We start from the raw sequence: 25,101 nt of genomic DNA, 5'->3' as shown, positions 1-25,101 counted from the left end.
CTTGTAGGCCATCCTTATTAAGTTCTTGTTGGACAGGTGGGTTTTCCTTTCGTATTGGCCATGAGCATAATCATCTCTTCCCTTGCCTACTTTACTGCCTTGCCACCAGGAGGATCTGGGATAACAAGCCTGGATATGCTTCATCAAGTGCTCTGCAAATGTAACGGATTGTTATTGTTAGCCCACATGGAGCCTGGTAGGTAGCAGGTGCTTCAAAAGACTTGCGGCCGGGGAAGCGGGGTGAGATGATTGTTTCACGACTGTCGGTAGGGAAGCTTTGCAGAACCCCACGGTTTCGGGGGCCGCAGCGGGGCGGGGCTCAGGCCAGCACCCTGCTTGCCCCGGCCGTGCTTTAGGGTTGCTAACCAGGAGTCGGTGGGGGGCGGGGAGGCCGCGGAGGGAGTAACTGTCAAACCTCCCCTCTTGGCGCCATTATTTAAATAGTACGTGCCTGTCCCGCAGCGGTACGTGCCGGGGGCGGGGCTCCGAGCGCCCGGAGCGGGGCGGAGTCTGGGCGGGGCCGGGGAGGTGGAGGCACGAGAGGAGGAGGGCCGGGGCGGGGCTAGGCGGTCTCCAGGGGCGGGTCCAGAAGCGGCCCCAGGCGAGGTTCAGTGCGCTTGCGCTGACAGACGCAAGATGGCGGACAGTGCGGAACTAAAGGTAAAGCGCAGCTCAAATTCACTTCTAATATTCGGCCGCGGAGACGGCGCTGCTGGCGCCGGGGGGGATGGGTCCGGTCCTGGGGGTCCGCTCGGGCCCGGCTCTACCAGAGGCTGGAGTTGTGGGGAGGAGCGACGCGCCAGGCCCCTGCCGAGGGGGCTCGGCAGCGACGGGCCGCGGGCCCCGGGTGCCTCGGGGGCGCTGACGGGTCGTCCCCGGCGTGTTATTGTTGTGGGCGCCTCTGGCGGGGGTGGCGGGGGAAGAGGTCGGGAGTCGGGCGGTGGGGACTGCGGCTGCCTCCGGGGCTCTTGCCGCCTCACCTCCAGCGGTCTCCCCGCCCCCCATGGGGACCCGTGACGGGGGCAGGGTGTTGGTGTCGGGGGGATTGGGAAAGCTCCCCGCCGCCGCTTCCTCTTCCTCCTTCGCAGTCCCGGGCTCCTGTCAGGCGCTCGCTCTCCTCAGACCCCCGGGAACTTGGCTCCGGCCGCCCCGCCCCTCCGCGGCGCTCCGCCGCCCCCGCCCTGGACTCGGCTCGCCTGGGCTGCCCGCCTGTCAGGAGGCGCCCGGGGGTGCCGCTCTGGTGGGAAGCGCGATCCTGGGGTGATGGGGGTGGGAGCCTGGGAGCGAAGCTCCGTTAAAGTTTGGGGAGCCCCGGGCCGGCGTCGGCGCTGGGCTGTGGAGCGCCGGCGAGAGTCCGCCTGGGTGGGACGATACTCTTGCTCTCTGCTTTCGGGGCCACCCCGGGGGAGACACCTCCGCGGAAGGTTGCTGTGTGTTTGGAAGGAGCGGTGGTGGGTGCTGCGACGCCGCTGCCCTTCGCTCTTCGCCGCCGCCTCTGCGCTGGGTGCGGGGTGAGAGGAGGCTTTGGGGGGCTCGGCACCCACCATGATGGCGATGCCAGAGCTGATGGAGGTGACTGGTTCGTGTTTATATCCCCCCGTCGCCTTTTGTTTGTGGGGACATCTTGCTGGCCATGTTGATTTGAACGGAATTCTGCCCTGGCCTCCTGCAAGCCCCCCGGCCCCGACCGAAGGTTCCTCCGCTCCTCTCCACTGTACCGATGGCTCACGGCTCGCGAAATTAAGGTGCTAAGGGAGCCCCTCATCTCGGCGCCCCCCCCCCACTTCTTTCTTACCTGATGATGGCTTCTTCACCGAAGCCGATATGCCCACTCGACCAGCAGTTGGGGGAGGGGGTGGAAGCCTTATGATTGGATTGTGACAAATGAGGCTCCACTTGAATAATTCTGGTTTAGTAGCAAGCGGTTTTTAACTAACGCGTATTATTTTGAAGCCCCGAACACCGTATTTCCTCCCGTGGCTTCCTGTGTGTGAACCCAGCAGCTGGTTGTTTCTTGGCCGCAGAACTGACATCTCTGTCAGAGTGGAGCTTGGAATAAACACAATCTTTGGGGGAGAGTCTTTTTATAATGATTAAATCTTTAAAAAAATTTTTAAATTCTCCGTTACAATGAAACCCGAACTTCTAGTACAAGCCGTGCCAAATTTGTTTAAGGGGGGAGTTTTTCTGTGGCAAAGCCTCGCTGGAAGATTCTCATTAATCTGGCAAGATTTGCCTGGTGTTGGCATGCGCGGCACTCTTTTTAGAATTTACTTCTGATACCAAATTCATTTGAGGAAGAGACGATGTGGAATGCTTTGGTTTCGTTTTACTCAATTTGAAACTATTGACTGAAACGAGAAACCCTCCGGGATTTAAGTGTCTGGAGATAGTAAAAAGAGTAAAAATCACAACTTTCAAGGACGTGTTTTCTTTAGTTGTACTCTCTACAAATGCAGTTAATAACTTGCTGTGAACCCTGCTTTCTAGTACTTCCTTTTAGTAGGACTCCTTTTGAATGCGATCTAATCCGTTCTGTTAATACGTGGACCACAGAGCGAAGCTGGAGAGAGATGTGCTCGCTTGATGGTGTCCAAAGAAACTGGTGTGGAAAGCACATGCTGGGCGATTTCCTCCTTTGTTCTTTTCTGGATTTAAGAAAGTGCCTTTGGGGATAGATCAGATCCCTGGTGTGAGTTTTGTTAGGTAAAGTTTCTCTGGAAAAAAAAAAAAGAGCCAATGTCAGATGGGCGATAAACACTTGGGGAAAATGTTATTTTTTTTCAAATTGGTCTCCTCTCTTGCTCTCTCGAAAATCTATTTGAGTTTTTCCAGAGGAGTTTTTGTTTTGTTTTACTTTAACGTTCCTGTTGCTATAATTTGTTAAATTTAATAGCTGTTTTGACATTCTGGTCTGTCATTGTGTGCCTGATACTTTGAAGAGCTGTGATAAATGGTTTAGCTGGTGATAACCATGTTAAAAATGTTTCTTAATACTTGATTGTGATTAGATTTGTTGTGTTGTTTTTTCTTTGGGCGTGAGGAGCAATCTAAGAACATCTGTGAGTGGGTTATTTGAAAACTTATATGTTTCTGTATGTATATGTATACAAGGGAGCTTTAAATTTTCATGGAAAAAAATCCCATGACATTTTGAAGCCTGTTTGTATATGATGCAATAAGCTTTGAGAAATACTCCTTTTGGAAATTTTTGAAGGTTTTAGTTTCCAATTTTTTTAAAGTAGGGAGGATATTTTATAGTAAAGTAGGAAAAGCAAGGATACACATTTTTTTAAACAAAATATCTTTTGAAGTTTTAGATGAGGATACAACTCTCAATGAATTTCCAGCGCTGAGGCTTTTGAGTTAATGTAATGATTTATTCATTATCTTAGAATCAATCCACGTTTCACTTTGCTGTGGATTGTAATTATAATTATTTTCCCCACAGCCCATTTTTAGTGGATCCTTTCAAATCTATAAGGAACCTGCAGCAATAGATCCGTAGCCACAATAGGAATAATATAAGCTGCCATACTTTTCAAACCATTGCCAATAAAATTAGATTGAGTCATACTCATCAAACTGAGTCCTGTGCACGTGTGTTTATGCAAGATGTAAATTTTCATTAGCAGATGCACATAAATAACATTTAAGAATGTGGAAGGGGTGAGCATTTTATTATATTTAGGAACTTAAAAAATACAGGATCTGATAACTGGTAGGATGTTATTGGTAGTTAAGAATCTTGACAGTTTTGTGTAACTCATAGGTTCCAAAATTAAAAAAAAATTTTTATTGGGGGCTCATACAACTCTTATCACAACCCACACATCTATCCATTGTGTCAAGTACATTTGTTACTATCATCATTCTCAAAACATTTGCTTTGTACTTGAGCCCTTGGTAGCAGCTCCTCGTTTTTTCACCCCCCTCACCCTCCCTTCCTCACGAACCCTTGATAATTTATAAATTATTGTTATTTTTTCAGGTTCCCAAATTTATGTGGTTTACTGCACCCTTTTCAGAAAAACAAACAATAACTCAGTGTGACACTGGTAATGACAAATGTGTCTTGGAGCCCATAATCCTGGAGAAACACCCCTCCCATCAATCCAGCACCCCCCTAGAGGGTAGTATTTTCTACTTGGGAAACTCGACTTAGCACCTCTTAAAGCAGTGTTTCCCTAAAGTGGGTGCTAGGACCCTCTGGAGGGCGCTTACCCAATCCATGGGGGTTACAAAAAACTTTATCCTGGATTATGGGCTACAGTACAAGTTTTTAATTGCCAGGGGACGCCAAGTTTTAATGGCCAGGGGACCCTGAATAATTTTTTGTTTTCATGAAAAAGGGGCCGTAGGCCAAATGAGTCTGGGAACATATGTTTTAAAGTATGCTTACAGTATTTTCTTTTTACCAAAACATTAACAAAATTGTATTGTCAATTTAATAGTGGGAAAGAAGTTGATTGATTTAGTAGAGTACAAAAATGAAATTCAAGGAGAGGAGAAACCATACTTTGTAAAGTGTCTATGCTTTCAGTAAATCCTGTTGTAGTCTACCTTTTTATTTTCACAGACAGCCACTAGTTTTGACCTTTATGGTATAATTTGCTTTTATTTTGGATAGAAACAAATAACATGACAATTTATTCATGGATTTGATTTGGAATCTGTGTCAAATGACTTTTAGGCTACCATTGTTAGGAATGGTATTTAAAAATAATTTCTGAAACACTGTAGTTTTTAAGCATCTTATGCAATTGTTTTAAAATACTGTGCCTTTTCGTCCCCATTTTCTTCTTGGTGATTGTGTTGTCTTTTTCTTCAGAGAGCCTCTTGTAATCCTCGTAGATTGCAGTAGTGCTTAGTGGTCAGTCCATAGCTGATTAACCTTGGATTTCCCCTAGTGAACTCCATCAGCATGCTACTCCAGAGTTCTTGCTGAGACTTGAGTTCAGTATAATTGTACCTTTTCTTTCTGGTAACTCGGGATAAGAAAATAGCTCATGGTTGTAGCAGAACTGAATAGAGGTATTTAAGTCCAGAAAAACTAGATATTTGTGATGAGATGAAACCTTTAAAAACAGCCATAAAATGGATGTGCTTTATACAATTGATGTATGTATATGTATGGATTGTGGTAAGAGTTGTATGAGTCCCTAATAAAATGTAAAAGAAGAAAAGAGAAAAAAATGATTAGGGCAAAGACTGTACAGATGTGCTTTATACAATTGATGTATGTATATGCATGACTGTGAAAAGAATTGTATGAGCCCCAATAAATTGTTAAAATTAAAAAAAAAAGAAAAAAAAAGCCATAAAAATCTAGTTATTTCAAAAAAAATCTAGTTATTTCATACAATACCTTGCAGTGTATATGCATTATCTCATTTGATCTTTTCAGCAGTTCTTTAAGTAGACAAAGCAGGTAATATTTCACTTTTATAAACTTAGCCTTGAAAGGGCAAGTGACAAGTTCAAGGTCATAAAAATAAAACCGGTGGGGCCTTCTACCTAGGTGTTCTGATTTAAAACCATGGGCTGTAGGCTACCTTACAGGTGCCCTGGTAGTACGGAGCCCTCCAGGGGGGCCTTCCTCAATGGATTCTGGTTATGCTGTTCCTAGTCCTTTACCCCCTCGCTTTATGTTGTGGTATTTTTGAACATTCCTTGGGCATTTAGTAAAGATGATTTTGGAGTCTGTTCTTTGGAATCATAGACATTTTTGCTTGGGTAACTTTCAGATAATATTGAAAAGTAGGCAGCAAAATAAGCAGTACCTATAATCCTAGCACCAGAAGTATTATCCGGATACATATCCATTTAGACCAGCGGTTCTCAACCTGTGGGTCACAACTCCTTTGGGGGTCAAATGACCCTTTTACAGGAGTCACTCGATTCATAACAATAGCAAAAGTACAGTGATGAAGTAGCAATGAAAATAATTTTATGGTTGGGGGGGCCACTACAACATGAGGAACTGTATTAAAGGGTCGTGACATTAGGAAGGTTTGAGAACCACTGTTGTAGCTCCTTTGTCTATGCATATATGTATACTCATCACAAAAGAGCACACTGAATTTTTTTTTGAAAAAATCTATTCTCATAGTTATTCTTATATCAGTAAATATAGTTCTATCTATCATTTTAAAAGTTCCATTGTAATTTACTCAACTGTTATCGTATATAGGGTCATATGAGTTGGAATCGAGTCAGTGACAGTGAGTATCTTTAGAAAGTTAAATTTTTTCCACTTAAAAACTTTCTTTTATTTTAAACAGTGGTTCCACAAACAATTTCATGTAAAAGTTTGCGGATGGGGAGGGGAAAAAAGGAGCTGATACCAAGGGCTCAAGTAGAAAGAAAATGCTTTGAAAATGATGATGGTAACAAATGCACAAGTGTGTTTGATACAATTGATGTATAGATTGTTAAAAGCTGTATGAGCCCCCAATAAAATGATTTATATATTTAAAAAGTTTGCAGATGTTTTGCTTCATTGAAATAAATTGATATAACAGGTGCTTTTCTTAACTTTAAGGAAGCAATGCAAAAGGCATTTTATTGAGATAAAGTGCTATGAGTGAAAAAATAAGTTGTGCCTTGTCATTATTTATGCCTCTATTGTTGTTTTGATAAATGTGTCCTGTAAAAATAACCCAAAGTCAGACCCATTGTCACAGAACTGGTTTAGACTCACAGCAACCCCGTCAGTTTGTGAGACTGCAACATCTGTATAGGGGCAAAGTCTCGTTTGTCTCCCAAGGAGGGTGAATTTGAACCACGAATCTTGCAGCTAGCAGTCCAAAGCATACCCAGCAGCGCCACCAGGTCTCCTGATATGTCATATAAGATCATTATGTAATGGCAGAGATACACATCATAAAGTACAAGCAAATACTGCTTCTGAATCAGAACATATGTTGGGAATATGAAACAGCTATATAGCTTGTTTCAGGTACATTTGATTTTGGTAATTATAATCACCAAATATTGCAAGTTATATGCCATAGTTAGATACTCATCCAGCTTTTAAGTGACATTGAAAACTTATACTGAACATTAACACAGAGAAAGTGGAAATGAAAACTTGCCTTCATATTTAGCCTCAGCAATATGTTGCTATGGAAGTAGATTGGTAGGTAACACTGTTTTGAGGAGCTGGTTATAGAAAGGAGGTTACATAGACAATAATACCTATTTTAAGAAGGAACCTTTGTGGGTTAAGCCAACTAACATGTCTATTAAGAATGCCAAATAATTGGCACAATATCAGAAAAATAGCACTGTACTGTAGAAGATAAAATTAAGGATGTGAAGTCAATCATACTCTACATTTGATTTGTCAGAATTTGGTCCACAGTCAAAATTGAATTTATGTAATATTTTATTGATAGGATTTTTGAAACAGGTATATAGAGAATTTAAAGAAGTACTTAATTGCCCTTTACCATCAGTTTTGGAAGTAGTCCTAATTGCCATGGACTTTTTGCTACCCTCAAAAGTAGATATTGGTTACTTCTCTGTCCATGTTAAAAATGAGGAACTCCCATTACTTTTGGTTTCCTCTGTTTATAATTTCAGTGGTGTAACATGAAAAGATAATTTCCAAGAACCCACTTCCCTCAGAATTTTCTGGTATGAACATTTACAATTCATCAAAGTGAAGCTATGACCTGTATTCTTTTTGAAACATGATTGTTGGGTGAAAGTTTACAGGCAAATTCATTTCCCACTCAACAGTATTTTGTTTCATGACATTGGTTGCAATCTCCTCAATGTAACAGCCTGCTTCCCACTTCCTAGGTTTTCATTCCTTCTTTCTTGACTCTTCCTGCCTTCTGACCTTTTTGGGGCAAATGCTCCCCTCTTGGTGTCATATGGTTGATTTCACCGAGGAGCTTGCTCTACTCATGGGTGGTATTCTTCACTTTATAGCCCAGTTTGGCTGAAAGGTGATCTGTTGGAGTGGGTTTAGTTCCAGGTTTAAAGGGTGTCTAAGGAGTATAGTCTCAGGGGGCCTACTAGTCTTATCAGACTAGTATGCTTAGTCTTTTTTGTGAGTTTGGGTTTTGTTTTACATTTTTGTCCTACTGTATCCAAAACTTCTTTGTGATCCTGATTAGGATGGTGGGTATTAATAGCTGGTTGCCATCTGGATCTTTCGGTCTCAAGCTAGTGGAAGCTGTGTTTCATGTGGCCCATTAGCCCCTTGGACTGACTAATTGTCTCCTTCACTCTTTGATTTTCTTCATCCCTCTTTGCTCTGGACAAGGAGCGATGGAAGATCTGAGTTGTATCTTGGAAGGCCACTCCCAAGCTTGTAAGACTTCAGTTGCTACTTACCAAATAGCAATGTTAGAACATTGCTGTATTATGCCAATTGACTTAGATGTCCCCCGAGACTCTGGTCCTTTCTCTTTAGAGCTAGCAAGCAAAACAAATGCTTTGAATATTAATTAGTAATGCTGGACTATCAATAACGCTTACATGGCTTTTGAAAATATTCCAATTTTTAATAGTTTCTTCTTGTTCTAACCTTTCCAGGTACTTTCAATCCCAACCCACTTAACTCTTTGGTTGGCCAGTTTAAAAAAAAAATTCCTTTCATCTTGTCCTGTCTATAAAAACAGTTGATGGTTTTATATTGAAAACAGGATAGTAAGTCTTAATGCTCTCAGTCTGATACTCCTTATTTTTTATGCAGATTTAAAAAAAAGTCAAACCTACTGCCATGGAGTTGATTCTGACTCATAGCAACCCTATACAGCAGGAGTAAAACTGTTCCTTTGGAATTTCAGAGCAGACAGCCTCATCTTTCTCCTGAATATTGTGGATATACATGAAAAACCCACTTCACTGCTATGGAGTCTATGCTGACTCATAGATACCCTATAGGGCAGGATAGAACTGCCCTTATGGGTTTCGGAGACTGAACTCTATGGGAGTAGCATAAAAAGCCCCATTTTTCTCCCACAGAGCTGGTGGTTTTTTGAACTTAACTCCTATATCACTAGGGCTGTTTAACACTTATTTGTTATATGATCAAATTAAAGTTTTATTTCTGCTATGAAGTGGCAGATACTCATATCTGTATGCCAGCCTCAGTTTGATTATTTTTTAAAATATCATTTTATTAGGGTCTCATACAACTCTTAATACAAACCATACATCCATCCATTGTGTCAAGCACATTTATACATTCATTGCCCTCATCATTCTCAAAACATTTGATCTCCACTTAAGCCCCTGGCATCTGCTCCTCACTTTTTCCTTCCCTCCCTGCTGCCCCTCCCTTATGAGCCCTTGATAATTTATAAATTATTATTTTGTCATATCTTACACTGTCCGACATCTCCCTTCACCCTCTTTTCTGTTGTCCTTCCCCCAGGGAGGAGGTTATATATAGATCCTTGTAATTGGTTCCCCCTTTCCACCCCACCCTCTTTCCATCCTGCCGGTATCGCTACTCTCACCACTGGTCCTGAAGGGATCATCTGTCCTGGATTCCCTGTTTTTCCAGTTCCTATCTGTACCAGTGTACACTCTCTGCTCTAGCTAGATTTGTAAGGTAGAATTGGGATCATGATAGGCGGGGGTGGGCGAAGCATTTAGGAAGTAGAGGAAAGATGTATATTTCATCGTTGCTGCAAGTTTGATTATTTTGAGATAAGGTCATATATGGGGCCTTCAAAAAATACTGGGGGAAATACCATGAGAAGCTCATGAAAATTTTCCAAGACCTTTTTGAAGCTCCCTCATTTAGTCCCTTTTTTTCTGTTACACATATTTTTCTTTAAGTTAACTCGAGTTATATTTTCTGTCATTTATTTTATTAAAAGATAATTTATTTGGAGACTCTTACAATTCTTGTCACTTGCCTCTGGCGAACTTGTACATTTGTTGCCTTCATTTTTTTCTAGACTTTTTCTTTCTATTGAACCCTTGTCACTTTTAAACTTTTTCACGGTTGCTTCTTTGATTACCATGAATAGCATATCCAGAGTAATACATGATAAATGTTTACATTTTGCGCGTCTTTTAAGTTTGTATTAGTTTTCCCTTCATGTGTATCATTTGTAACTTATTGTATGCATATATGTCTAGATCTAGAACAAAACTAGGCATATAAAAGTAGAGTTTTACTTATATAAACACCTTTTCAAAAAGCCTTAAAGGGATGATGTTATCATAAAACCATGTAACTTGATCTTTTCACCATTATTTATTGGAAGTCTTTCCATGACATGTGTTTTCATTTTTTAACTGTTTGTGTTTATATATATTTTGTATATGCAAAAATGGTGGGGTTTCATCTGATCTCTAATTTCACAAGGAAAAGCAAAACCAATAGCCCAAGGGCAATTCCTTTGAGGTGGCGATGAGACCTGCCTCATCCTCCAACTTTTTTTTACCAATTCTGATACTGTGGCATTCTCTGCTTCCCAGCCGAGTTTGATAAATCATTGTTTTGGTCGTTCAGAACTCACAGACCATATGATTGTGAGGTTTGTCAGGGAAGCTACAATTCACGATCAGGAATGCTTAGGATGCAATTCGTAAATCAAGACAGCTTTTTCTCAGTCATGCTCACAGGAACACACCTCTCTGCCCCTTGATCCTACCCCTGCATATCTAGGTCTTACCCCTGAGCCTGCGGCCTCTCTCCCTGCTTGGGCAAGGATTACAAAGCTCTTTTAGCTCTGCCAATAAATGCCCACCAGAGTCATACCAGTCCTCTCTACTGGCCTCAACCTGAAGATGCTCAACTTCATAGGTTGGCAAACCTAGCTCCATCCCCCTCCAATTAAGTGCCTGTGGGCCCTCCAGTTTCTCAGCAAGCCTCCTGCCTAAATAAAGACACTCGGATTTCTTGCTCTATGGACTGCTGCTGTTTTACTGCTCCTGCTTCTGCTCACTGCCACTGAGTGTAACAGTTCTCTGGATTTCTGTCTTCTGAATTGTAGAGGCTCAGCACAGAGATCTCTTGTCCAAAGGCTGAACTCCATTTCTGGCTCTTTTTTTTTTTTTGATAGCTGTGAGATCCCCCTTTATGCTTCTGAAATAGCTCATTTTAAGCATAGCAGAATGGTAAAATTAACCAGTCACCTTATTGGAGTTCCATATACCTTATATTTGCATGGCCCTGTCTCTAGGGTGCCATGTACCTTCTTTTACATTATTAGCAAGCTATCCAATTCTCATGCTAGGCCACAAATACCTCACATTTTGCATATTCCTATCCAGTCATTTGGTAGGACAATATTAGGTAAATTCCCTATACTTCAGTATGTTTATGGAGGTTTGTTACCCTTTGTATTAACAATTTATTTTGATGGTTTTGTTACCCTATTTTAAAATTAGTTTCAACCTTTAACCTCTGTAGTATTAATATTGGAATTTCACTAAAAGTAGGAACAAAAAAACAGCAGGTAAGAGTTTGGTTATTGAAGAGAAGTGGAATGCAGGCTCTTTTTAGGGTTCTGGCAATACATAGTCAAAGCAATTCATTTTATATTTGGGTTTCTGAGTGTGAGCAAGCCTGTTTTTAGCTTCATGGCATCATTCTTAAAATAGAATTTAACATGCTATCTTGTGCTTTATGATGAATTTTAAGATCTTCTTTTTTAGTCATGTAGGCCTAATCTTAAATATGAAACATTTCTCAAGTTAAAATAATCATATGGATCTATAGGCTTCTAAAAATTCCTTAAGGTAAAAAAATTCCTTTAGAAAGGGAATGCAGAAAAAGGAAAGGGGAATGTGAAGGCTACAAGCTCAGAACCTGGCTGGTGGTGGTTATTGTTGGGGTAACCCCTTGTGCAACAGAACACAATACTGCCCCGTCCACAATCATTTGGCTTCAGATATGGCCCTTGTCATCTGTTGAGTCATCAAACCTCAGTTTGAAGGATGATTTTCCAAAGTAGATCTCCAAGCCTTTCTTGTTCTTCAGTCTTAGTTTGAAACTCTACTGCAGTTTGTTCCCCATCGTAACAGTATATAAAGGCCTCCACTAACAGAAAAGTGATGGCTGCTCTTGAGATGCGTTCGCTGCCAGTCAACCCAGGTTTCCTGCAGGGAAGACAGGAATTCTACCACTGAATTACCAATGCCTTTGGTAATTGCTATTTATTTAAGAGCTGTCTATCACATTCTACCATTCTTTGTTTGAGTGCCTACTGTGTGTGAGGTAACAGGCTATTTGTGGATTGACTATAGTGCCATGTATAATACAGGTTTTAATTAAAACCATGACTTTGAAACAGTTCGGTCATGGTCATTGAAAACAAGGGCAATGTATATGGTGCATAACAATCTAATCTGTTAGTTTTTGACCTGAGTTGTGATGCCTTCTCATGAAAATGGCAGCTGACACGTATTCAACGTCGGCTGCCTTCTTTAAATGGAGTACTGCTGCCTACTAGGGTTTCTGTGTAGGCTTAAACTCTACCGCACAGGAGATTTGGTGGTTCTGCGATGTATAGGCCACGCTTGCTTTCATCGGTCACGACTGCATATTTTGAATGGTTCAGAAACCAAAAAACTGCCTTCGAGTAAATTCTAACGTATGGCAACTAGCCATATACGACAGTAGGATGACTCTTTGGGTTTTAGAAACTAACTCTTTATGGGAGTCGAAAGCCTTATCTTTCTCCATCAGAGAAGCTGGTGATTTTGCAGCCCAACGCATAACCCGCTCTGCCACCGGTGCCTTACTATGGGATAGTTACTGACAAAATTGCCTTTTTATAAAGTCATACAAGTAAGATATCAACTGTTAGAAGTGATTTTAAACATGTATTCAACAGATCCTTGAAAGTTCCCCAAACTTTCTGGGAGTCTTCCAGGTCAGAGTTATTTTCCCAATAATAAAAAGGCATTATTTGCTAACTTGAAAATTGCAAAAGCACTGTGGGTAGCTAGAATTTCTACTTCCTTAGCACCAATTAAGGCAGTTCCACTCAAATATACTTGTAGTTGTGATAGTCTTCATTGCCATGCACTTTGAATTAAAAAATAGATGTCAGTTATACTTAGTGTCATCACGAAGCAACAGAACTTACTAATTCTATTATTGGGATGCCTTGCATAAAAAATTCTTGTAATGAAATGCAAAATACTGGTAAAGCCACTTTTACTGAATACTATTATCTGATGGTTAGCTTGAAGAAAAGTAGATGACTGAATGAGCTGCTTTTCCATGGAATGCCATTTTTACTTGAAGGACTGACAAAATATGACTATACAAAATTGGGTATTTTGCAACTACTTTCTTACAAATAAAGCGCTTCTGTCACTTCAGGGAAAATAACTGACAATATTTGTTGCTAGTGATAAAATTCTAGCTTTGAGGAGGAAATAGAATTTTCAAAACCTTATTTGTAACTATGAGCATGACAGTGTCATAATACTTGACTTAAAAAAAATCATTGGTAATATTATTGAATGTGATAATGTTGGAATCATATGAAGAAATGTGTTAACATTTGGAGGGTCTGTCTTAACTCACCCAGACCAAACCGAGCCCAATGCTACTGGGCTGATTCCAACTCATAGCTACTCTACATAGGCTTTCCAAGACTGTAAATATTCACAGGAGCACATAGACTCATGGAAGGTTTGAACCATGGACCTTGAGGTTAGCAGCCCAATGCCTTACCCACCATACTTCAATGAACCTCTGTTTTCTAAATAACCAATGCACGATGTTACAAAAGCATGCAAGGGTAGAAAGATCCATTCAAAATGGAAGATAAACAAGTAGATGTCAGTATATCAGAGTCAGGAAACTTTATTGATAGGGTTTCAGATTGCATATGCAACTATCTTTAAGAAGCTTGAGTTTTGGTGAAGTTTCGAGGGATACCCATAGCTACCTGAACAAGCTATGTATTTTGCTAATTTTTATTTTAGAAATATTTTTTTATAAAGTGTGATTTATGTGAACTGCAATCATTTACTGTTACTTTCCATTGACAACTTACAATGCTTGGCTTTAACTTTAAGTGTAATAAATATTGATAGATTAATCTACATATTGATAGTTAATCACTTTTGGGGGGAGACCCTCTATTTTCAAATGTACATTCAATCTCAAAAAAACCAAACGCACTGCTATCTAGTCAATTCTGACTTATAGCGACCTTATTGGATAAAGTAGAACTGCCCCTATAAGTTTCTGAGACTAGAAATTGCTACATGAGTAGAATGCCTCATATTTCTCCTGCAGAGCAGCTGGTGGGTAGCTAGTGGAGTAGAAAGCCAGGTCTTTCTCACCAGCAGCAGCTGGTGGTTTAGAAATGCTGACCTTTTGATTAGCAGTCCAACACATAACCCTCTATCCCACCAGGACTCTTAGGATGGGGAATTAGTACAGATACTCAGATGCCCCTAACCTAATTGTAGCCTGTACTTTCAGCAAAGCTTGAGTTCTTACCAGATATCTAAAAATTATTTATTTGCTGTAAATCTTTATGGGAAAAGACACCCTTATCTTTCTCCCTCCATGTAACTGGTGGTAACAGCCCAATACATAGTCCACTATTCCACTAAGGTCCTTGAAAATGGGCCTCAAAAAAAAACAACCCTCACTGCCATCAAGTTGATGCAGACTCAGCAACCCTCTAAAGAGCGTAGAACTTCCCCCTGTAAGTTTCTGAGACTTAACTTTTTATAGGAGTAGAAAAGTGCATCTTTTTTCCTATAGAGTGGCTAGTTGCTTCGAACTGCTGACTTTTTTGGTTAACAGCTCAGTGTATAACCATTACACCACCAGGGTTCCTTTTGAAACTGAGCCAAGAGATCATAAAAAAGACAATATTTTTCAGTGTCTTCTACTCTTTAGAGTTGCTTTTGAAAAACTCTAGCATCAGTATTCCTCAAGCATCTTTTCCAAGGTGTGAAAGAATAGGAAAAGATGATTTTTGTAGCAAAAATTAGGCTAATATTTTCATTGAAAATAAAGTAGCATCTTAGATATGAAAGAACTTTAAAATATATATGGCATCTTGTTTAATTTTTATCATAATGAAGGAGAAGAACATGGATTTTTAGGATTACCAGTATTTTTACTCCTGAATTTAGATAGTAATCCCAGGGTAGCTCAGACTAAAAGGAAGGACAGCTAAAATTAATAGCCATAACTTAGGCTAAAAGTTACATCCTGGTACAAATTTTCTCCAGCTATTTGAAAGTAGTGTACTTATGAAACCATTCACGCGACAAAGCAGTGTAAAACAAAGAAACAATTACTGTTCATATATGTAGGAAAAGGTTTTGCATGTTCCTAAACCCAAGAAAGAAGCCCTGATAACATAATAGTTACAAGTGGGACGTGATCTGAAAGGCTGGCAGTTCAAAACCACCAGCTGCTGCTTGGGAGAAAGACCTGGCATTCTACTCCCTTAAAGAATTATAGTCTCAGAAACTCACAGGGCAGTTTTACCCTTTCCTATAGGGTCACTATGAGTTGGCAGTGAGTGAGTGAAACCCCCAAAATTAAGCTACCAAATTGCACTAAATAGCATAAAACCTAGAGAGCCCTGTTGGTGCTGTCGGATAAGCACTGGACTGCTAACCACAAGGTTGGTTGTTCAAACCTACTAGCCCATAGCTTCCCAAACTTACTTGGTCTACCACTCCCTTTTCCAAAAAAATTACTCAGTGCCCCTCTGGCAATTAACAATCTTTGTACTATAGCCTGTAGCCGCTTTGGCAGACCCCTTGATCATTCCAGCAGTTTTCTTTTGTTCTTGCAATATTTTGGGGTTTTTTTTCCCCAAACCATTTTATTAGGAGTTAGTTCAGACATATCATTCCATACTTCAGTCACATGAAACAGTATTGTACAGTTGCTACCACAGTCGGTTTCAAAACCTTTTCTTCCTTGAACTCTTTGGTATCAGCTCCCTGTCCCCCACTGCACCCCCTAGGAATCCTTATTCTGGTTGTTTCCTCTATAGGTCATCATTCATTCTTCCTTTTATTTTTTTTCCTGACTTAAACAATTTATTTTTCCTTTTTTTTTCTTCCTTCATTCTTTAATATAAAGACTAGTATTTGGCTTTTTTTCTCCAATTTATTCCAACATAGCGATTTTTCTCTTCATATTTAAAATTTTCTCCTTTTGTGTGGTGAACATTTACCATTTAACTGTACTTATTTTTTTCTTGTCTATCTTTTGTGTTGGGAGGCTTTCTCAAATTGTTGGTGGTCTTAAAAATTACTGTAAGATGATTGAGAAGTGAGATGTCCCCCATACAGTTTTTGTGATCTACCAGTTGTGAATAAGTGTTGGTTTGGGCTATTCATTTCTCCAGAGGAAAGTTCTCTGATCTCTTCCTGGGGAGTACTTACCTGACTGCTGGTGTTTGGTAAAGGGCCGACTTAATGGATATGCTGACTTTACTCAGTAAAGTTTAGAACTGCATGGAAGCTTTCTATGAGACTCCTGCATGTGGAGTCTTCCTGTGGTTAAATTGTCCCCGTATACAGCGACTCTCAACCTCTGTGAGTCATGACCCCTTTGGGGGTTGAAAGACCCTTTCACCAGGGTTGTCCGATTCATAGCAGTAGCAAAATGACAGTTAGAAAGTAGCAACAAAAATAATGTTATGGTTGGGGGGCTCACCACAACATGAGGAACTGTATTAAAGGGTGGTGGTGTGAGGAAGTTTGAGAACCACTGCATATACAAACCTCTGGCCACTTGTACAAGGTGCCTTGGAGTGCGGTTCGATAGTTGTTTCCTCCATATTTGCATAGAGGCGTCTTGAGTGTCTAATCATCCAGTTTTCAGATTTCTAAGTATCCCTCTGTTTTTCAGCCTTGTATTTCACCCATGCCTTCTTTGGGGTGTTACTTTGCTTTTCTTCCTTTTCGCCTCTTTCAACATATGTAGACTATAGGTTTTTCTCATAGTTTAGTTATCACAACTCTTTCTGCTTTTTATCTTCAAGAACTTTGTTAACATTATTAGCTTTCTCCTTTGCCCTTATGCATTATTCGTTCTGGTTTTCTTCCCTTACTGTCATTTTTGTTTACTCTCAGGGATAGACTGTGCTAGATATTTGTATATAGTTACTTCACCATATTTTATTGGCGATACTTATAAACTTTCAGTGAACCTTAAAATATAAATTATATTACTATTTTATGAATAGTTGTAAATGTTGAATTAATCCTTATACTGAGTGATACTAGAAATTGTGTTGTTTTTGGAAAGATTGGTTGCTTCTTAAATACACAGACCAAACAGCACAATATGTATAACTTATAGCAAAATGTGTAATTTTGAGAAGAATAGTAAAACATACGTTAGATGTAAGAAAAGTTAAAATTTTGAGACCTTCCTTTGTTTAACCCCTCATCCTATGGGGGTTCTCACTTGTATCCACCTATTATTTATGTTAATAGGTTATTTAAAAAATAAAAAATCACAATGAAATAATATTTTAAACAGTATTTTTAGATTGCCTTTAAATCATTCCTTCCGATTATTTTAATTTCATCATAGGTTGTGCATTTCCAAATTTGCTATAGTAGTCTTTGAAGAGGAAGATTCTGTAGGTGCAGGTTGAGATAAAAGATTTGAGATCTCATTTAGAAAATATGCATTACTGTGGTATAAATATACGTGATCATAGTATCTAGCAATTATCTGCCTAATGATGTTTGGGGAAAGGACTTAAGTTAATTGCAGAAATTATCCACATTTGGTTGAGTTTTGATAAAGTGTTCAGATTTAAATGTGTCCAAGCTGTATCCTTGAAGAAGTTGAATCAAAGTTAGGAAAAGATGTTCAAATTTTGGAGAAAAACATAAGCCTTTAAAATCTATTTATACTTGATATATTTTTGCCTATTTAAAAAAGTTTTATTATATAAGGACAGTTATTTCTTTACTGGGCTTATAGGTATTTTGAAAATAAACATTCTCTCCCTCCACGTTCTTCCCGTTTGCACATTGATCTTTCATAGCACATTTGCTTAAAGCAAGGTTCTTATTCATTCATTCTAACAACAACAACAACAAAAAGTGTTGATTTATGCCTAACTGTGTTAGATGCTTCATGGTAAATCAGGAAGGAAATAGATTTTTTGCCCTTGTGAAACTTACATTCTAGTACTTGTATATGAAAATAGATTAGTTACCTTTTAAACATATTTTAAAAATAAGCAACAGCTTAAGTTCATTATAAAGCTAGTCATTTGTTTTTTTATTTTTAGACATTTGTTTTATATCATCTTAAAGATATATATTTTTTTTGAGCAAGAAAAAAATATGAAGTAATTGTGGGATATTTGATTGCTGATTTACTGAAAACATTTAGTGGAGAATGTCATTGCCCATTGATATTGGGGATTTTAGAAGTATAGCAACATGTGATCATCTGAGTGCATGTATTCTTTTTGCCTGCAAAATTAGAACCAGTTAACAGTTACAGGGGCAAGGGAATTTTGCAAGGTTATGGTTAGTAATGGTTAGTAATGGGCTTTGGAATATTTTAAAAACTGGAACTGAAGGAGGCTTGTGGATAAAGAGGGATAGCTTCGGTGGATAGGAGATCTTTTTGATGTTGCACTGGGATACTTAAATGAGCAAGCATGAGAGGTTGACGTTGGAGAGAAATGTTTGAATTGATGATTTTGGAAGTGTTGTTTTGGTGGTTAGATCTATCGTGGTCATGGGAATGGGTGACTGAGGGGGAAGAGTAAAGATGAGCAGTCAAGAAATCAAGAGCCCTGGGAAAGCCTAGGAAGGCTGAGGGAGCCACTGAAGTCTTCGGGAAATGACGGGGATGTTTTAGAGCTGCATGTCTGATAGTGTAGCCCCCAGCTACTTGACTGGTAAACGAGATGCATTTCAGGTAGAAAGTACTCGCTGGATTTTGAAGACATAGCACAATCTCAGTATGTTATGTTCTTTATATGTTGAAATGATTTCATCTCAGGGTTTACCATTTCCCTTTATCCTTTTTGCCTTCTGAGCTCTCTCTTCCTAGGCACTTGCTGCCTTTTTTATCTCCTTGGTTGATTGTGGAAGGCGAGCATTCCTCTCTGATGTTAACATTCACCTTATATGTCTGCCTGTTGTTTGGTCCGTCCATTGACTGAAGGTTGGGCCTGTGGTTTGAGTTCTGTGCAAGGCTTACAGAACTATGCCCAAGAGTCATAGTCTTGGAGGTCCGTCTCTGTGTATCAGACCAGGAAGCCTAGTGATTGTTGTTGCTTTAAAAAAAAAAAGATTTTGAGGCGGGCATTTATTTATCTATCTATCTATCCATCCATCCATCCATCCATTTATCTATCTATCCATCCATTTCTTTCTTCTTTCTTTCCTTTCTTTTTCCTTCCTTCCTTCCTTCCTTCCTTCCTTCCTTCCTTCCTTCCTTCCTTCCTTCCTTCCTTCCTTCCTTCCTTCCTTCCTTCCTTCCTTCCTTCCTTCCTTCCTTCCTTCCTTCCTTTCCCCAAGCAGACTGGCTCCCTCCCTCCCATTAGCCCTCCCTCTCTGACCCCTGCAAGCTCGCCCACCCTGTCCTTAGCCCCCACTCCTGGGGGAGGTGGTTTTTTTTGGTTTGTTTTTTCCTTACAATTTTCGTCCACTCTACTCTGTGCCTTCTGTTGTGATCCTCCTTTTCAGAGCAGTGATGGCCAGTTTCCATCTAGTTCTTTTGGTCTCCGTACTGGGTGGGGTCTTTGTACCTTTTTAACTTTTTTGTTTAAAATAACTCCCTCCCCTAAATTTTATTGGTTTTGTTGCTATTTAATATTAATTTTGTTATCATCCAAATCACAGTAGCAAGTTTAAAAAACAGTGTAAAAAAGAAAGGACTTCTAATATCAACAAAGATGTAGATGAATGTTGAAAATATTATGCTGAGAGAAATAATTCAGACGAAAGAGTTCAGTTGATACGAAAATCTAGAAAAGAAATAAAATAAAATTAAAAATTTAAAAAGAAAGAAAGAAAATCTAGAAAAGGAAAATGGAAAGTGATGGTAAGGACATCAGTGTTTCCTGAGCCTGGGGTGAGGAGGATTGAAAGGAAGTACAAGGAGATTTTTCACAGTGATTGGAATTCTATGTTTTGAGAGTCAAATTATATATTTTTGGTGGTAGTCACACAGATATATAAATTTCCCCAAACTCCTCTTGACTATATATTTAATATTGTTCATTCTATTATTGAGATTTCAATAAAGTTGACTGTTAAAAACGCACAAACAAATTAGCTCTCCGTCATTGAGTATGAGTCAGTCCAGCACCCTCTCTGTGAAACTCTGTTTAGGGAGTATTCTGTGGAAGATACGCAGGCCGCAGTTGGTCCCCAAACCTGTTTTTCATACCTAGCTTTAAGGTTTTAAGATGTACACACATGCCTTCAAAATACATTTTATGTATATACAGATATATATATATTTATGTAACATTTACATTATGTTCTGGATGAAACTGTGTAATCTTCCAAAATATATGCTGTAAATCTTAACCTCCTGTACTGTGGTTATAATCTTATTTGAGAATGGATTTTTCTTTATTTGAGTAAGAAGTTTTGTCAGTATAGGGTGTGTTTAAACCAGTCACCTTGGAGTTATAAAAAGAGCAGATTGGACCCAGAGAAGCAAGCAGAAATGGGGAAGATAGCTGCCACACCACATAGCGATTGCCAAGGAACCTTAGAAGCCAACAGGCTCCCCTCCCAGAGCAAAACCAAAACAATTAAAAAAACAACAACAAACAAACCCAAGCAATGACCAATTCAGTGGTTTCTTCATGTATGATTTAATGACATTGAATACATTCTTTAAGTTGAGCAACCACCTCACCCTCTTTTTCTGAGTTGCCTCTCCCATCTTGACTCATTGCTCCAGAAGGTTTCTATCTAATCTTTTGAGTTGCTGTTGTCATTTTGATCCCATCAAAACTCAAAACACTGCCATAGAATTGATTCCTACTTGTGATCCTATAAGACAGGATAAAAGTGCCCTGTGGGTTTCCAAGCCGGTAATTCTGAGAGTAGAAAGTCTCTTCTTTCTCCTGTGGAGTGGCTGGTGGTTTCCAACTGCTGACTGCACTTATCCCAATTTGTAGCCCACTACACCACAGGCCATTATTGATCTTATAAAACAAACTCAAAACTCACTGCCATAAAAACAATGCTGACTCATAGCGACCCCCTGTGATTTTCTGAGACTGTGGTTACAGGAGTAGAAAGCCCAGTTTTCCTCCAATGGAGCTATTGGTGATTTCAAACTTCCAGCCATGCAGATCTCAGTCTACCGGGTAACCACTATACCATTGGGGCTCCTATTAGTCCCATATAGATCTTAAAAGAGTGTAGTGCTCAAGAAAGACCCTTTTTACTGGTTAAGCTAGATGATTGTGTGGTTTTAAAGGTGGGTTCAAGGGATATTTTTGGTTTAAGGTTTATAAAGATTATTTTAGGACAATAGTATCAAGGGTTCATCTACCTTTCAAGTCTAGACCCTGGAGGATTTGGAATTGTTTTGCATTTCCCCCCTTTGGATCAGGATTATTCTAGGAAATCTTGGATTAAAATATGTAATGTAGTAGCTGGGTACCTTGCAGTTCTAATCTCATGGCAAAGGAGGCAGTTGTTCAAAGGAGAAGGGAGCGTATAGAGACCAATTATGGTGCCTTGGGTGGCCACTTGGAAGCTTTTATTCAGTGAATTAAGAAGTAGAATAGAAGCACCTGACATGCTATTAGGCCAACTAACTGGGTTAAAGCTGTGCCCCTAAACCTCCAAACCAAGGAACTGACATGAGGTGTTTGATTGTTCAAAAGCAGCCTCAGCAGTTACTCTTTTTTTCTTTTCAGTTATTGTTGAAAATATAATGGGACTTCACCAAGTTCGTGTAAAAATGGAATGAAATGCTAATGGAATTTTCCAACAAACTTTTTGCTGAAGCCTCCTCATATAAGATTATATAATTCATGAATAGAGATAATTTTACAACTACATTTCTATCTAGATAGCTCTTGTTTCTCTCTTTCTTTGGCTAGGACTTGTAATACAATATTGAATAGAAGTGATAAAAATTAGTACCCTTGTTTTATTCCCAATTTCAAGAAGAAAACTCAGTTTTTTCTCCATTAAATGTAATAGTAGCTATTGACTTTTCCACATGTGCCCTGAATCATTTTGCTGTAATACGCATCTTTTCCCTTGTTCTATTGATGTGAGGTAGTATGCAGATTGATTTTCTAATGCGGAACTATCCCTACATGTCTAGTATTGACCTCATGTGGTCATAGTGCATGAGTCTTTTAATATGCTGTTGAATTTTGTTCACTAGTATTTTGTTGAGGATTTTTGCAACTGTAGCCATAAAAGCTATTGGAGTGTGTGTGTGTCTACTCTGGGTGTTTGCTTTCTTAGAATGAATTAGAAAAGTACTTCTCTACTTTTTGGATGAATTTAAACAGTATTGGTGTCCATTCTGTGTTTGGCAGAATTTTATATTGAAGCCAATCTGGTCTAGTTTGGGAAATTTTTGATCATTAACTCAGTCTCTTCACTTATTATGGATCTATTGAAACTTTTTCTTATTTCTTGAGTTAGTTTGAATTAGCCAATTTGTCTAGGTCACTGGTTTCCAACCTTCGTAATGCTGCGGCCCTTTAATACAGTTCCTCATGTGGTAGTGACCCCTCCGACTATAAAATTATTTTTGTTTCTACTTCATCACTGTAATTTTGCTACTGTTATGAATCGGGAGACCCCTGTGAAAGGGTCACTTGACCCTCAGGTTGAGAACTGCTGGTCTAGGTCATCCATTTGGTTAGCAGCCAGTTCATAATATTGTCATAATCTTCTTTATTGAATCAGTTGCAATGTCTCCTCTTTTGTTTTTTTTTAGTAATTTTCATGTTTCATCATATAACAAGATTTGTCAGTTTTTCAATGAAGCTAATTTTGGTTTTATTGGTTCAATTATTTTTCTGGTTTCAATTTTATTTTTGCTCTGTTCTTTGTTATTTCCTTTCTTCTAGCAGATTTAGGCTTAATTGACTTATCTTTCAAGTTCCTGGAGTTGTTGAATTAGGCTGCTGATTTGAGATTTTTTTTTAACGTACACACTAATTGCTATAAATTTTCCTCTTGAGTACTGCCTCCATGGCATCCCATAAGTTTTGGTATTCTGTGCTATTGTTTTCATTTGGATAGGAAATTTGTGCTTCCTTTTACTTGATTTACATATGTTTGTATTTTTCAGGGTTTTTTTTCTGTTACTAATTTTACTTGTGCTCAGAGGAAATACTAGGTATGATTTCAATGTTTTGAAATTTTGTTTTACCTTTTTTAAGGTGCTAGTAGAAAACGTAAAATTATATATGTAACTCACATTTGCAACACTATTCTAGAGTTGGGAGGTCCTTGGGAGTGCTAAGGAACGCTTATAATGTCTTTGGCTGATGGAAGGTTGAGGAATTTTAAGTCCAATCAGAGACACTTCAGAAAAAAGGCCTTGGTGATCTACCTCTGGAAAGCCAGCCAATGGAAAAAAAACACCCTGTGGAGCATGGTCCAGCTCTACTCTGGACACATGCACTGGCCATTGTGCATCGGTGTGGATTTGACAACAGCTGGGATGACGGGTGTGGCTATAGAGGTATTACCACTAGTAAATAGTAATAAAATAAGAATTAGGAAGAACAGCATTTATAGGAGTCTGTAGAACCCATTCATTGTAATAATCTTTTGGGGCAGAGAATAGACAGTTTTTAGATTACTTTTCATTGAGTCATTTGATACTTTTTCCATCTGCTAGTCTTTGTGTTTAGAAAACCTTTTCTTTAGTGCCTTGACAACTCTTTTTTTCCCCCGCTTTCATCATTGTTGATGTTGAGGAGTTTGCCTCATTCTTGTGGAAGAGAGAAATGTACAGAACAAGTGTAATAAGGTTTTATTAAGGATTACCATGTAAATAGTTAACAATGTAGTTATAAGAGGAAGAAGTCGTTTCTGGCTAACCTTATTTCAAACTGGACAGGTGGGTTATTTTAACCAGAGAGAACAACATTGAAGAGATATAGAGAAAAAATACTGAGATATGTTTATGGAACCCAAAGTAGAATTATATGTGTTGATCTGCATAAGGGAGTAATAAGAGTTCTGGGGACTTGGGGCAAGATTATTATTATAACTTTCCACATTGAAATTTGTAGGGTAAGTGATCAGTGGATGCATAAGAGAGGAGGTGCCATTAGAACTGATTTGGCAGTTACATAATTTTTTGTCAACTTGAACGAAGGGGTGGAGACTAGCCTGTCAATCAGGTCATAGCCAACGACCCTCTCTGTGGGCATGGCTTTCTCCTGAGGATTCTGGGAACTCCTGTCTTCCTCCCTGGAGGGGGGACATATATTCTGCTTCACATTCCTGTTGACAAGCTACATGGGGCTATGCTGATGGAGCCAGAGCCCTGATTGGAGTAGCCACATGGAGATCCACGTCAGCATTGAGATGCTTCCATTACCCCTGGGTCCACAAGACTTCACCCACTGGCCTGTGAGCTTCCTGCATTCGATGGCATAATTACATGTGTTTTGTGAATCTGAAGAGGAATTTATAAACTAGTATTGGATATGTGGGCTAATGTCATACTTAAAGGACTTGATCTGGCCTGGGATATTTTCTTAATATGCAATCACTCTTTGTATAAAGCTCTTTCTTACATATATATGAATGTCTCTGGATTTGTTTCTCTAGTCAACCCAGACTGACACAATGATGTATATGCAACTTTTTTTAGAAGCGGTTTAACTATGGAAGTGTATGATAGATGAATATTAAGAAAACTACTAAAAAAAGAAACCAAACTTGACCAATGCGTACTTACAATGGGTGAAGGAGGAAGAGTTTTTAAAGTTTAGGGGACATTGAGTTCATTTTAATAATAGAACAATTTGGAGAAGGATGATATTTGTTGTATAGCATGAAACTTATCAAAGTATACAACGCTTCTTGATATGGTAGAACTATTCAACTCTGATATGTGGATGAGAGTCAATAAAACTTAAAAATAACCCAAAACATTTGGAGGGCCAGAACTGATTAAGTACTGTA

General features: G+C 39.3%; 1 protein-coding gene across 1 annotated transcript in view; it reads left to right on the top strand.

Annotated features, from left to right (window-relative positions):
• The first annotated feature begins 591 nt into the window (after nucleotides 1-591).
• Nucleotides 592-25,101, top strand: part of PIAS1 (protein inhibitor of activated STAT 1) — a 124,821-nt gene continuing 100,311 nt past the window's right edge. The window contains exon 1 of the mRNA XM_075535241.1: nucleotides 592-660. Within this exon, the coding sequence (XP_075391356.1) occupies nucleotides 637-660 (24 nt within the window). The 5' untranslated portion in view covers nucleotides 592-636. The remainder of the gene's footprint in view (nucleotides 661-25,101) is intronic.

The sequence above is a fragment of the Tenrec ecaudatus genome, chromosome 17, assembly GCF_050624435.1.
Source record: "Tenrec ecaudatus isolate mTenEca1 chromosome 17, mTenEca1.hap1, whole genome shotgun sequence".
In the NCBI taxonomy this organism is placed as follows: domain Eukaryota; kingdom Metazoa; phylum Chordata; class Mammalia; order Afrosoricida; family Tenrecidae; genus Tenrec; species Tenrec ecaudatus.
This window is presented reverse-complemented; position numbering and strand designations above follow the sequence as displayed.